Source organism: Myotis nattereri (genome assembly GCF_964212035.1).
Source record: "Myotis nattereri genome assembly, chromosome: 12".
NCBI lineage: Eukaryota > Metazoa > Chordata > Mammalia > Chiroptera > Vespertilionidae > Myotis > Myotis nattereri.
The window spans coordinates 66,326,806-66,341,955 of NC_138087.1; the positions used below are offsets into that span (position 1 = coordinate 66,326,806).

Below are 15,150 nucleotides of genomic sequence, written 5' to 3' on the forward strand. Positions count from 1 at the left end.
AAATATATTTTATTGATTTTTTACAGAGAGGAAGGGAGAGAGACAGAGAGTTAGAAACATCGATGAGAGAGAAACATCGATCAGCTGCCTCCTGCACATCTCCCACTGGGGATGTGCCCGCAACCCAGGTACATGCCCTTGACCGGAATCGAACCTGGGACCCTCCAGTCCGCAGTCCGACGCTCTATCCACCAAGCCAAACCGGTTTTGGCCTATTTGGAATTTCTAATGCACTCACTCTTTCCTCCACCAGCTGGAGCTGCGAACACAAAAAGAGAAGCCATTAATACCCTCTTCAAGTTCCAGCTTCCCACTCCCCACCCCCACTTCGGTTGCGGAAGTTTTTGCTTCTTGGTTTTTGTCCCAGATGGACTTTTGCAGTAAAGCAGTGATGTGATAGTAAGACACCAGGCTGAATATGCCTTCGTCTAGACTTAATTTAATATAGAAAGCCAATTTATACCTTGTTTTCAGTGTTCTTAATTCTAATGCCTGGCTGGGATTGCAATTGTATCTAAATTCTGAGCACGCTGCTTGCCTGGGGCAGCAGTAGACCTTTTCTTCAAATTTAAATTAGCTGAAGGCTGGTTGTCCTACATGTGAAAATGTGTTCTTAATATCCTGACTGAACACAGGCCATCCAGTTAAGTGAATTATCTGAAGTGCTTGCTTTTTATCTACAACATGATTAGAAAGCCCAAGAGCAGTGAAATTTCATTAATGGCATCAATTTGTCCATTATTATAAAAATTGTCTGTTTCCTGCAACCCAAAGAGACTACATTTCTTCCTATCTCATATTTAAATTTGAACACACATTGAACATATCTATTCAAGGAATGATTCTGCAAAATAAGGGTTAGGTTTCTGAAACTCAAGGTGTTGCAGTTTCCAAAGATGATCTTTATGAGCACAGTTACTTCTCTCCATCTCTAGAATTTTAAAAAAATAATTCTGAGTAAAGACGCTAGAAGAGCATTAATTCAATGGATGAAATGCCACGTATTTATCAAGAATCAAGATTTTTATATCCTTAACGTATTATATATTATCCATTTTCTTAGAATCTTCTGCTGATTCTCAACTTTTCCTGGAAAAATGAGCCATTCCCACCATATGGTGACGAACTCTGTGGACCACACCAGTACCATGCCACCTTCTCACCATCACCCGGCCACTTCAGCCTCCCACCTCCACGGAGGGGGAGACGGCAACATGATGATGATGATGGTGAGTGCCATGGGAGAGGCAGCCTGGGCCCTTTCCCACACACTTGGGTAGTAGAAATAATTTAATTTTAGGACTGGAAGATTGTTATTTAAAGGCCAGTTTACCAGTCAGAAAAAACTAAGGCTGATCCAGATGAGGCAGGTGATTTGCCCAAGATCATGTGGCAGGTTAATCACAGAGCCACACCAGAAACAGTATTTCCAGGGTCCTTTCTTCTATATTCCTCCTTCTTTCAAAATTAACTCTTTTCTAAATTGAGTTCTGGTCTTTATGTTTAGTGTAGAAAAGAGAAAAAGACAAAAGTCAGTGATGGGGACAAAGGAGCACTTGTGGAGCGGGCTTGTGTAGTAACGCTAAAATGAGGGGGAGAACTTCCCACTGCGGTGAATATTCTCCAGATCTGCAGCTTTTAAGTATTCTAAGGTTCTTTGCTTGAAATTCTCATTTAGAATCTCCTATCATCTCTAATTTGACTTGTTTTGGTTTTCTGACAGCCCATGACCTTCTACTTTGGCTTTAAGAATGTGGAACTATTGTTTTCTGGCCTGGTGATCAATACAGCTGGAGGTGAGTAAGCCATCAGGTGTTGTTTGAAGGAGACAGGCGCTTGAGAAACAGTGATAAGGAATCTGGAAACCCAGCATCTCTTTCTGTTGTATTGCTGAATCATTAACAGTTATGATCCTTAACCGTCTTGCTTCCTAGATAAGGATACACACTCCTTATTTTAGAGTTTCTGAAAATATAATTTAGATACCAGATAGGAGTCTTTTGCACTCCATTCCCTTTCATCCTTTTCCAGTGTTTCCTGTTTGATAAGTTATTGGTCATGGTCATAAGACTATAGTCAAGTTAAAATGATGTAAGAAGCATTATATATATATAAAATAACTCTAGGTTAAAAGCTATTGACCTACTACACTGCTGCTATTTTACAGATAAGTCAAGCTTCAGATAGTGAAATGCTTAGCCCTAAATCACAGAAGTAGTATGTCAGAGCTAGAACAGGGACCCAGACTTCTAGCCCTGCCTAGTCCAGTGTTCTTTCTAGTGTACCAAACTGTGCTCTACATCATTTCTGATTCTTGGCATGGCCCATTTTAGTGTCAGTCTTGGATTTGAGATAACTAATCACCACCTTCTATGTGTCTATAATGTTGAGTTGGTGTGCCTTAAGTTCAAATTGCACAAGCTGAATAGTTAGTTGAACTGCATTAGGTTCAGTTATATCTTTGGAACCACAAAATCAATTTATCCTGGGAAGAAGGGGTTTATTTAATTCAGGTAGTGTGTAAAATCAGAAGTTTGAATACATTACCAATGCTTACCAGTGTGAAAGATTTAGAATTGAAATGCCTAATCAAGAAATGGAGTCAGCACTTACAAATAAGTTATTATATTCCCCTTTTGCGTAATGTATTCAGAATTAAGAGTACCATCTTTTCTATGTTGTCTTTCTAGCTTGGATGGCATGCCAGCTAGTGATTTTGCAGTGTTTGACAGTACCACCATCTTTTCTTTCCCTGCCTAGAAATGGCTGGAGCTTTTGTGGGAGTGTTTTTACTAGCAATGTTCTATGAAGGACTCAAGATAGCCCGAGAGAGCCTGCTACGCAAGTCACAAGTCAGCATCCGCTACAATTCCATGCCTGTTCCAGGACCAAATGGGACCATTCTTATGGAGACACACAAAACTGTTGGGTAAGAAGACTAAACAGATCCAGATAGAAGTTCTGGAGAGCTGAGTTAGCTAAGTAGCAAAGCAACTATTTTATTTACAACAGCCGTCTCTTGAGTTAGTGATTCTGTATGACCTTGATCAAAACTGTCTTTGGAGGCTTGTGGCTGAGGGTCATGAACAGGCCAAAGGAGGAATAATAGGAACCCTTCTGCAAACATGAACATTTGTTCTAAATTTTAAGTATTGGTAACTTTGAAAAAAGGTAAGGAATCCATATTGTAAAATATTTGCATAAATAATAATAAACAAGAAATTCAGGTCAGGGTATAGAAGAATGGCAGAATCTAACTGATTCCTTTCTCTAAAAAATTGTACCTACCCAGCTTTAGTCTCAGTTTGTTTATAATATGACTATACAAATGTCTGCATTCCATCTAAGAAAGTATTTGTGATGACTGTTTCCCCACAGATTGACAAATGATTTTTGAGATTCAGTCTTAATAGAAATGTAGGTCTGAAAACTCAATTGGAGTTCAAGCAGTCCCTCAGACCAATATCCTGCTCTCAAGTAAACACAGTATTATTAATATCCACTGTACTGGTTGATATTGAGACCAAACAGGTTGTGACTTACATAAGGTGACAGAACTAGTAAATGACAGAGGGGATAGATAGACAGGTCTCTTGATCCCTAATTAATACTTTCTACTGCACCTCCCACACCTCAATTCCATTTCCATGTTTTTAGAATGTGAACTCTGCAAAGGTGGAAGGCCTGAAAATATTCAGGCAAATAAGCATGGGAGGCTTTAGGCTTCTCTTTTAGGATCCAAGGTGGAGGTAAGACAGGGGTATAAGACCTCCTTCCTCCTCAACTTTCAGAGTTCCTCCTACTGACATATCACCATAACTAGCTATTGCTTATAAACCTGACCACCCTATTATGTTTCATTTCCGGGGATTAATAAACAACATACATACACAAAAGTATCCATGAGCCGCCAGGGTGGATCTGAGGGACTCCAGTTCAAGCTTTCATGACAAATGCTCCCCTCTTCTCCTGATGTGCAGAGCTGCCTCAACACTCTCAGGGGTCTTTGATTGAAGTTTCCCTTTTTACTCTCCAGGCAGCAGATGCTGAGCTTTCCTCACCTCCTGCAGACAGTGCTGCATATCATCCAGGTGGTCATCAGCTACTTCCTCATGCTCATCTTCATGACCTACAATGGGTACCTCTGCATTGCTGTAGCAGCAGGGGCCGGCACAGGATACTTCCTCTTCAGCTGGAAGAAGGCAGTGGTAGTGGACATCACAGAGCATTGCCATTAACGTCCAACTCCATGGTGCGGCCTTATCGATTGCAGTGGGAAGCAGTTCAAGACTGGGAGACATTATTCCTACTCGAATCTTCCCTTCTTGCTCCTTAACTCCTTACACACACCTTCTCAATAGAGGTTTAGCTTCCAGTCTCTGAGCTAAAGTAGTAACCCCTGACTGTTCTTCCTGCGCTGAGATTCCCATTTCTCTTGAGGTGTCTTCTCCTCCACCATCATCTTAGATCCAAGATATATGTTCTTGTCTAATCCAGGTAGCTCTCTCTTCAGTGACTTGATCCCCTCCTTTCTTTTTTAGTTTTTTGTTTTTATTTTTAACAGACAATCTGAATTTGGTGGGGTTTTCCTAGGTCAGTGGTGGAAAAGGATTGACTTCAGCTAGGATTCATGGCAGCTGAGGGAAATTCTTGCCCAACAAAACCCAAAATCCAAACTTAACACTAAAAAGTAAGTTCTAGTCTTTGGATTCAATGAGTGGGAAATACGTTGTGCCTTTCCCTAGGTGAGACGTGTTGCACCAAAACCTGAGTAGTGCACAGAGTGTGGTTTGAGACTGCAAGTCTAGAGCTTACAGAAGTGTGCATTTTGGGGTGGCTGACTCATCCATGGTGTTCCCACTTAGCATTTTGATTAGAATGAACTTGCCAATAAAAAAAAAAAAAGATAGGACAATCAAGTTGAGAAAATAGACATAAGTATTTTAAAATAAAACCATTGACATTTTACTTTAACTTGGTGCCTTGGTTTGTCACAACTGAATGAAGCAAAAAAGTTTGAATCATTATCTACCATTGTTTTTTATGTCTGCCTCTAAACCAGTGGTTTTCAAACTTTAGCAGGCATTAGAATCACCTCAAGGGCTTGCTAAAAACACTAGTTGCTGGGCCTCAACCTAGAGCAGTGATGGCGAACCTATGACATGCGTGTCTGAGGTGACATGCAAACTCATTTTTTTGGTTGATTTTTCTTTGTTAAATGGCATTTAAATATATAAAATATCAAAAATATAAATCTTTGTTTTACTATGGTTGCAAATACCAAAAAATTTCTATATGTGACACGGCACCAGAGTTAAGTTAGGGTTTTTCAAAATGCTGACACGCCGAGCTCAAAAGGTTCGCCATCACCGACCTAGAGCCAAAACTTGGCATTTCTAACAAGTTCCCAGGTGATGCTCCTGCGGATGGTCAGGGGACCATACTTTGAGAATCTCTGCTTTAAACCTGGTGGGGTGAGCATGGTTATTTGAATTAGTGATTGGCAGGTGGTATGTCTGGGCTTCACTCCTGTACTAAATGCTGCTGGTCGATACTTAATCATTCCACAAACATTTATTCAGCTCTGTGTGTATGTGTGCCCAAGCACACATGCAGGAAGGGCTGTAGCCAGAGTAACTTTATCAGCATTATGAAATCACTAGTCCTTATTTGTAAAGATCTTGGAAATAGCTTGAAGGTTGAGAAAGACCTTTGATCTGCAGTGCAAATTAGCCAGTCATAGGCCAGAAGGACAAAAGTCTAGCCCAAAAATCTAGTCTTTGGCAAGGCTTAGGGTGTGATCTGCTGATGGCCAGATATTCCTTAGCCCCCAACATCCATGCCACACCAGGCAGATCCTCATCCTCTACATGACCATCTCTGTTACTTGTGGGGGCTTAGATTACAAGAGGCCAAAATCTCTTCTCATCAAGAATCACATTGGCTTTTTAGTTGTTAGTCTATCCTGCAGCTTTGTTCCTAGTCCAAACTACCTCTATAAAGTGACTCTTCAATGCTGGTCTGTTAAATCCTGCCCTCCTTGGTGCTAGACTCCACTTGTGCCTCAGGGCAGAAGAGAGGACACAGCTATCCAGCTGGCCTTTGTTGTGGTTGTAAAGTTTGTCCTTTCTCTGTGGGTACAGTTAAATAGAGGAGTGAGGAATGTGTAGTTCCATGGGTTTGAACCAAGAGAGGGTTATGAGCCTACTGGACCGCGATTAAAACCTAAGAACCACCGCTTTGTGCTTTTCTCTCATTCCAACCCCTTGTAGTGCTGACACTTAGCATGAGCAGAGTGAATGACTGGTACTGACAGAGTCCAACATTAAGGTATGTGTAGCCTGTTATTGTCTCAGAAGCCAAGGAATTACAAAACTTTGAAAAATAAAATAATATTTCGTAGTGACCCTGGTGCTCTCTAGAAATCTTGGCACGAGCTGCTATAAAATAACCTTTTAGGAAAAGGACCTTATAATTAAGGTAAAAAAAAAAAAAATCAAGACCAGTTAAGACAAAGTGCTATGAATTTGAAACTGGGCTAGGTCTTCAGATAGTCAAGATAGAGTCTCCTGAAAAACCTGAATTCCAGCAATTCTTAGACTAGGTTGCCAAAGCAAGGAGCTAATGAAGGAGAAAAATAATAATAATAAAGTTTAAATTCATTTTCTTGAGCTCTTGATTGTGATAATAATCTTGACGTTCATTTCTATATCCCTGTTCATTTGAAATTTTAGTGCCTGACTTCTTTGTATCCAAATTACTCTTTTCCTCCTTCCCTGTTCAAATCTTTTAGAAGCCTGTATCCCTATTTCTTTGGCACCTATTTTGCTCTCCATTTCCTTTTTCTGTCTTTCATAACTAGAAGATAACATCTTTTATCCCATATTTCTAATTTATCAAATCTCCCTTGCCTTCCTGATGTAGAACATTGCCTATGCAATAGATAGATACACCAACCAGGAGTTGTAAAACTTGGTAGAGACCTTCAGCACGTTTTGAGGAGCAGTTGTCCACTGGGATTTCTATAAAGTTGGGTAAAGGGCTATCTGGTGCCATCTGCAATTATAGAATCTTAGTTGCACTCTCCAGTCTATGCTGGAGGAACACTCAGCTCCTCAATGCCCACAAACTTCCTCTGTGTCCATCGGAGAAGTAGAGATTAAGGTTTCCTCACCACTTCTATGGTAGGATAGTCTGGAATTCCCGTTCAGGCTGTGGGGCACTGGTCTTGAGTTCTAGCCATAAAGGGTTAGGAGCTGGAAGGGGAGGGAGCAGGAGGTACACTTTCATGTCATTTAATTTTGATCCTGCCCTTCCAAGCTGCTTCTTTCAGAAGATATATCTAAAGATACAAAGTCTGCATTTGATGTAATGCCTTAATTACTGGGTCCACAGTTAATGTTGACTGTTTTAGATTGTAAGCTCCTGGAGAGCAGTATTGCTACAGTAGGAATGTTTTAACAGTGTCGTGTACAAAAAATAAATATTTTGATTTTGTGATCCTATGCATGTTCTTTTACCCAAAGTGGTATCAGAATACGTGGTCTCTTATTGTGTACACAGTGTCTTGGCCATTACCATCAGTTTTTAAGATGTCAGTTTTAGGTGGCATGGTCCCTGTTTTCATATCATTCTCCTCCTACTCTACTCAAAATGACAAGCTAGTCCATGATGCAGCTACATGAACTTTTATACAGATGAGCTTCCTGAAGCTGCAAATATCTCAGTATACCAAGAATTCCCAAATTTAAAAGCTAACTTGTCCTATCAGAAATCTCCTCCCTATATTTATGGTGTCAGGCAAGAGGCTCTGAGTTGGGCCTCTAGGAACTTCACTGCTGAGCCTTGAGGTGAGCACATTGGCCGTGCCTAACGCTTTGGTAATGCGAGAATCCTGGTGTTATTTGCCCTTCCTACTGGACCCCAGATGGCCATTTTGCCATTTAGCACTACTTCCAGTCTTTTCCATAGTACAAAATGATGAGCATGGACTTTGTGGAGTCAAGTGTACATGGGTTTGGGTCCTGGTTCCACCACTTTCTAGAAATGTGACCTTCAGCAAGTTATTTTAATAATCCCTAAGCCTTAGTTTTCTGTTATAAAAAGGCAGTAATAGTATTTGTTTGAATTAGGAGCGATATGTATAAAGCCCCTTATAAGCATCCAAGCCATAGTAAGTATATATATAATAACTGTTTGTTTCCTGTCAACTCCCATCCAAATATAATCTCCATAAGAGCAGGGATTTTCTTTTTTGTCTACTTTATTCACTGCTCTATCACTAATTTCTAGAAAATGCCTGGCACCTTGGAGGAGCTCAGCCAATATTTTTGTCATATGAGCTTGGAATTGAACTAGAATGAATACACTGCTCAATAATTTACAGTATCTTCTGTAAGGAACTCACGAAACTAAAAAGATAAAAGAGTAATAATAGCAACAATGATAGTTGTTATTTATCCAGCACTTGTTATGGACCAGTCATGGAGCTAAGCTCATTTCACTGTTTCATTCCATTTCCACAGTAGTCTTTTTAGATATATATTATCTCCATCATATTGATAAGACAAAGGCTCAGAGAATTTAAATCATTGGTACCAGATAATACAGCAAGAAAGTGACTGTGCTAGAATTTCAGCTCAAGACGCTTTTCACTCCACAATCCATGATTTTTAATCTTTTAGAGAATTTTCCCAAACATATACAAAAATAGAAAAAAATCATGTTATGAATCCCTCTGCACCCACCACTCAGCTTCAATCAACAATGATAAATCCACGGCCAACTTGGTTCCCAGAGTCCCTTGCTATATGATCAAATAAGTGGAATAGAAAATTTACTCCTTATGAGCAGAAAAGCAGAACTCTACACACAAGAGTAGCTTGGAAAGCCCTCATGAGATCTGCTTTGGTTAAACTCTCCTTTCCCTCCTCCCCACCAGCTGACGACCCAGGCTTCATGTGAAACCCCAGGGGATGGAATATTCAATGCCTGTTCTGTTACTATGCTCAGGAAGTGTGAGGCCTGATTCAAAGGAAAACTGCATGAGAAGAATCAATTTACTAAGTGTATGTGCTTTAATTACAGAAAAGGAAAAGTTTCCACTAAGCCTCCTAGGAGTTTGGGGGGTCCAGAGGAACAAGTTCAGGATGGAAGATCAAATTTACACATAATCACTAAAATCTCATCTCCACAAGGGTAGGGATCTTTGTTGATTTTGTTCACTGATGTTACTAAGTACCTAGAATGGTACCTGGCACATAGTGGGCACTCAATAAATACTTGCTGAATAAATGAGTTAAATGAAAGTCAGTTGTAAGGATGAAATGGAAGTGTTCTGTGCTCAGGGTCTTTTCATAAAGATGGGAAGAATGACGCCACCTCTGTAGCAATTACCTTTTCCAGTCTGGGTGTTAATAGTACTATTATACTTCATTAAGGATGTCTCATACTTTTCCAAAAATATATTTATTTTTAAAATTGAAAATCAGACAAGTTTTATAGAGTCAAATTCTCCAGGGACAAACCAGAGTTTGGATTTCAGTAATCTCATGCAGAAGTATTTCCCTCTGCAGGAGGTAAAATATTCTGCTTGACTACAAGCACTCAATTCCCTGAACTGCGTTTGTACTTCTGCCATCATTTTACACCATTCCAGGGCTCTGGCAAGCAAGAAAACCCACCTCTAAAATTCAAAATTTCCAAATTGAGATGAGCGATTGTTGGGCTTGGCTTGGGGTTTATAACCAATTCGATCATTAATCATCTGTTCCCGGTTCTTGGGGTCACTGCTGAGCCCTATGGCACCTTCTCCATCACTGCCTCCTACAACATCCACATCTTCCTTTTGTTTCTTACGGGTCTGAAAGTATAAAAGTTTTAGGATTAAGGCAACATTCTTTCCATTAGCAAATACTTATTTAGCACCCACCATGTACTTGGCATAGGGTAAAGGAGAGAATTAGGGTCTATAGAACAATAAACTGAAATCCTGGGTTTGGATGGTTAGGAATATAAGGCGTATAGCAGTCCCCCCTTACCTGTGGTTTTGCTTTCAGAGGTTTCAGTTATCCATTATCGACCACGGTCCAAAAATATTAAATGGGAAATTCCAGAAATTGGGAATTCTTAAGTTTTAAACTGCATGCTGATCTGGAACATGAATTCTCCCTTTGTCCAGCATTCCCAGCCTGTATACGCGACCCACCTCTTAGTCACTTAGAAGCAGCCTCAATTATCAGAATGACTGTTACAGCATCTCTGTGCATGTGTTCAAGTCACCATTATAGTGGTCTAATGCTATGTCACATTGCCTGTCATTCACCTCACTTCATTTCATCACATAGTCATTGTATCATCTCACATTATCATTGTTAAGAACAATAAGCTATTTTGAGAGAGACTACATTCACATAATTTTTACTATAGTATGTTGTTAATCTCTAAATGTGCCTAATTTATAAATTAAACTTTATCATTGGTATGTATGTATTGGAAAAAACATAGTATACATAGGGTTCAGTACTAACCCGTTTCAGGCATCGGGGAGCGGGGAGGGGGAAGTCTTGGAACATATTCCCCTGCAAATAAGTGAGGACTACCACATGATGATAAAAGATATAATACATACCCGGGAGGTCACACTCTAAGGAAACAGTAGACAATTACAACATAGGGTGATCTAAGCTATCACAGAGGAAAGCCACACTGCCAAAGACACAAAGAAGAGGTGAGTTGTGAGGAATGAAGGTTCAGAGCAGGAAGCTGCAATTAGAAAGATGAGCAAGAGTTGACAGAAAAGGGGGAGAGAGAGATGTTTCAGTAAGTGTATTATTCAAGACTAGAGGCCACCCCCCACCCCCCCAAAAAAAAAGTAAAGGAAAAAAGAAAAGAAAAAAGACTAGAGGCCCAGTGCACAAAATTTGTGCATGGGTAGGATCCCTAGCGGCTGCTGACTGCCAGTTGGGGCCTCCCTTCCCTAGCTACCAGGCGGGTCCTTCATTCGTTCCATGCAGCCCCCTGGTGGTCAGCGCACGTCATAGCGAGCGATCAAACTCCCGGTCAGTGGAACTCTTGGTTGGTTGAACTCCCAAGGGGACACTTTGCATATTAGGCTAGATTAGACAGACAGACAGATAGATAAATAGGTAGGTAGGTAGGTAGGTAGGTAGGTAGACAGATAGATAATAGATGGAAAAATAAAGTGACTGGTAAAACAATAACCACCAGAAATTAAGAGCTTGACTGACATCATGAGATTAAATGTAACACAGGAATAGGTTTTGTGCTGTCTTATCAAAAAGCTTGGGGTTTCATTTTGTTTTCAGAGAAAAGGTTTAGCTCTTAAGTCATAAGTGACTGCAGAATTCACAAAATCTATGTCTCAGTTTGACCATTTTAAAAGAGATCCCATTACTACCACTATGTAATTAAAGATAACAGATGATGATGACTTTCTTTGAGAGAATGAACATGTTTTATCTAGGCTTCCTTACTAGAATTGCCCGACTACTCTAATCACTGGAATTACTTCCATACCTCACCATTTACTGATGAACATTTAAATAATCAAATAAGGTACTATATATATGTACACACACACACACACACACACGGGTAGGGCAAAAGTAGGTTTATAGTTGTATGTAATACAGTTTATTCTTATATTATTTATTTATTTTCCATATGAACAACTGTAAACCTACTTTTGCCCCACCCTGTATATATAGATAAATATGATTTCTCTGAGTTACTCTCTAGTCTGCCCTACCAATAGGAAACATTAGAAAGTTCTCCCCAAATAACTTTTTGACCACAGTTCTAAAAGGCAAAGAATGTTATCATTTTATAAGCCATGAGAAACTCTGAGACTATCCAAATGGAATGAAATAATTTAAAGGGCTTTCCACTGTGAACAACTGCTGACTATTTCGAATCCAGAGTCACCAAATGTAATCAAACTGATTTCAACAAGAAATGAAATACCAATTTCCTTCTGCCTTCATTTCAGTTAAGGGCAAAACTATCCTTCACACCTAAGTTGCTCTAGAACAGGTAAAACCCTCTGGATACTGCCTTTATAAAAAGACTAACTCAATAGTGAGCTGACTTTGCAGAGTCAAAGTTCAGTATGCTAGCACTTTATGGCTTAGAAAAACTAAAGTCTCTGGGATGAGGAAGAGGGAAAAGAAATCCAAGTTACAGGCTAGGAGCTGAGTCCCCTGTGATACAGATCAAAAAAGGGCAAAGTCAGAGGACGTATCTGAGAACAGGCCAACGATCAGCATAACTATCATACCACTAGAGGTCCAGTGCACAAAATTCATGCACTGGGGGTGGGGGGGTGGGGTTCCTCAGCCTGGCCTGTGCCCTCTTGCAGTCCAGGATCCCTCGGGGGATGTCCAACTGATGGCTTAGGCTCGCTCCCTGTGAGGAGCGGGCCTAAGCTGGCAGTTGGACATTCTTAGCGCTGCCGTGGAATTGTGAGAGGCTCCTGCCATTGCCGCTGCGCTGGATGAGCCCAGATTCTGGCTGAGCAGCACTTCCCCTGTGGGAGCACACTGACCACCGGGGGCAGCCCCTGCATTGAGCGTCTGCCCCCTGGTGGTCAGTGCACATCATAGCAACTGGTCGTTCCGCCGTTCGGTTGATTTGCATATTAGCCTTTTATCATATAGGATTATCTCCCTTAACACCATTACCAATAATTCCTTAATGTAATCTAATACCCGGAAATAAAATTTTAAGTGTTAAAAAAAAGCATATACAATAGGTAGTAAAGCCACCATGTTCATGGACATGTATAAAATATGTCCTCTGCCATATAGTACAAAGTATCTACTAGAATAACAAATGAAAATACACTTATATTGAGCACCTCTTTGGGCCTGGTATTGCAGGGGACACGGGGGACAGATGCAAAGAAGAATATACTCATTCCTGCCTTCAAGGAGCATACGGCCTAGTGGAGGGAAACAGAAAAACAGATAATTATGACAGTGATAGTACCTAAGAGAGAGGTCAGCACAGGAGGAAGAGGTTGAACCTAACCCTGCTGGGGTAGGTAGTCAAGAAAGACTTCTGGAAGGAGCTGAGTCAAAGGATGAGTAAAAGCCCAGCCAGCATGGCTTAGTGGTTGCATGTTGACTTATGAACCAGGAGGTTACTGTTCAATTCCTGGTCAGGACACATGCCTGGGTTGCAGGCTCGATCCCCAGTAGGGGGCGCCCAGGAGGCAGCCGATTGATGATTCTCTCTCATCATTGAAGTTTCTATCTCTCTCCCTCTCTCTTCCTCTATGAAATAAATAGAGTTAGCTCTTCAAAGAAAGGCAAAGGGCACTTCAGAGTGTGCATAGGCACTAAGAGTAAAGTTAAAGATAACTCAGCACTGAAAGATAAAGTGGAGAGATGAGCAAGGGCATTGTATGCCATCCTAAGGAGTCTGGACTTTATTCTGAAGGACACTGAAGAATTTAAGTCTTATTAATGCACGTCTAATACTGTGGGGTAAGGCTACACTTAAAAATACACACTGAGCCGAAACCGGTTTGGCTCAGTGGATAGAGCGTTGGCCTGCGGACTGAGGGGTCCCGGGTTCGATTCCGGTCAAGGGCATGTACCTGGGTTGCGGGCACATCCCCGGTGGTCGATGTTTCTCTCCCATTGATGTTTCTGGCTCTCTATATCTCTCCCTTCCTCTCTGTAAATCTCAATAAAATATATATATTTTTAAAAAAGAATACATACTGAGCCCAGCTGGCCTGGGTTCAATTCCCAGTCAGGGCACATGCCCAAGGTTGCCGGCTTGATCCCCAGTAGTGGACATGCAGGAGACGGGCTATATACAATGAGTTTCTCTCTCATTGATGTTTCTCTCTCATCGATGTTTCTCTCTATTCCACTCCCTTCTTCCCTCTCTAAAAAATAAAAACATTTTTTAAAAATACATACTGAGCTCCAACTATGTACTAGATCCTGGGAACTCAATAGTGAAAGATAGACATGATTTCTACAATCAAGGTTCCTAATGTAAATGGTTTTACAAAAAACAAATCATTGTGAATTATAATAAATGCTACAAAATCAAAGAATAAAGTGCTTTGAGAGACCCTAATGAGATGGAGCCAGCATGGCTAGGAACGACACAACCTAAGTTGGACAAGGTCAGAAGAGGCCTCACAGGCTGAGGAAGTGACATTACACAGAGACATGAAGAAGGGATGCACTGGGGCAGAGAGAAATAACATGTGCAAAGGCCATACTGATAAATAGCTTTGCATGTTCAAGGAAATGTAAGAAAGCCAGTGTGACTGGGGTACAGAGGGCAAAGGAACAAGTGGCAGGAAGTGAAACCTGAGAGAGGCTAGAACATATAAAATCTTATAGGCCATAAAACACTGAGATTTTATTTTCAGTGTAGCAACTATTGAAGAGTTTTAAGCAGGGGAATGACATGATCTTAACATTTTTAAAAATCATTCTAGCTACCTGATGGAGAATGGATTAAAGAAACAAAAAATAGAAGTAGAAAAACCACTTAGGATGCTACTGAAACTGTACAGAGAGATGGTTACTTGGAGTAGGGTTGTAACAGTGGAGATAAAAAGGTATAGGTAGGTTCTAGAAATATTCTGGAGGTAGAATCAAAGCGTTTACAGACAAATTGTATATAAAGGATGGGGAAAAGGAAGAACTCCAGAGTGACTCCTAAGGTTCTGGCTTGAGCAAATGCATAGGTACTGAGATGCAGAACACTGAAGTGAAACTACCTTGAGAAAGACATCAAGAGGTTTTTTTTTGTTTGTTTTAACATGTTAAGTAAAATGGGCTAATGATCCCTAAAGCTATCAGGTCCTACCCCCAGGAATTTATAAACGTTGTCTTATATGGAAAAAGGATCTCTGTCGGTATAATTAAATTAAGGATCCTGAGATGAGGGCATTATCCTGGATTATCTGAGTAGGCCCTAAATGCTATCACAAGTATCCTTATAAGAGGGCAAAGGAAGATTTCACAGACAGAAGAGGAGAAGGCAGTGTGATCACAGAATCAGCAATTTGAATGATGCAGCCACAAGTCAAGCAATGCCAGTGACACCAGAAGCTGGAAGAGTCAGGAACAGATTCTCCCCTAGAGCCTCTGGAGGGAG

At 40.7% G+C, this 15,150-nt stretch overlaps 2 protein-coding genes across 4 annotated transcripts in view; one reads left to right on the forward strand and one right to left on the reverse strand.

Annotated features, from left to right (window-relative positions):
* SLC31A1 (solute carrier family 31 member 1) overlaps nucleotides 1–6,481 on the forward strand; it is a 31,798-nt gene extending 25,317 nt beyond the window's left edge. For all 3 annotated transcript variants that reach the window (XM_081103002.1, XM_081103004.1, XM_081103003.1), the window contains 4 exons: nucleotides 1,064–1,229; nucleotides 1,724–1,796; nucleotides 2,761–2,929; nucleotides 4,037–6,481. In XM_081103002.1, the coding sequence (XP_080959128.1) occupies nucleotides 1,098–1,229; nucleotides 1,724–1,796; nucleotides 2,761–2,929; nucleotides 4,037–4,238 (576 nt within the window). In that variant the 5' untranslated portion in view covers nucleotides 1,064–1,097 and the 3' untranslated portion in view covers nucleotides 4,239–6,481. The remainder of the gene's footprint in view (nucleotides 1–1,063; nucleotides 1,230–1,723; nucleotides 1,797–2,760; nucleotides 2,930–4,036) is intronic.
* Nucleotides 1–15,150, reverse strand: part of CDC26 (cell division cycle 26) — a 20,801-nt gene continuing 5,651 nt past the window's right edge. The window contains exons 4-5 of the mRNA XM_081103007.1: nucleotides 9,684–9,862; nucleotides 1–259 (exon numbers count right to left, since the gene is read on the reverse strand). Coding sequence (XP_080959133.1) covers nucleotides 9,686–9,862 — 177 coding nt within the window. The 3' untranslated portion in view covers nucleotides 1–259; nucleotides 9,684–9,685. The remainder of the gene's footprint in view (nucleotides 260–9,683; nucleotides 9,863–15,150) is intronic.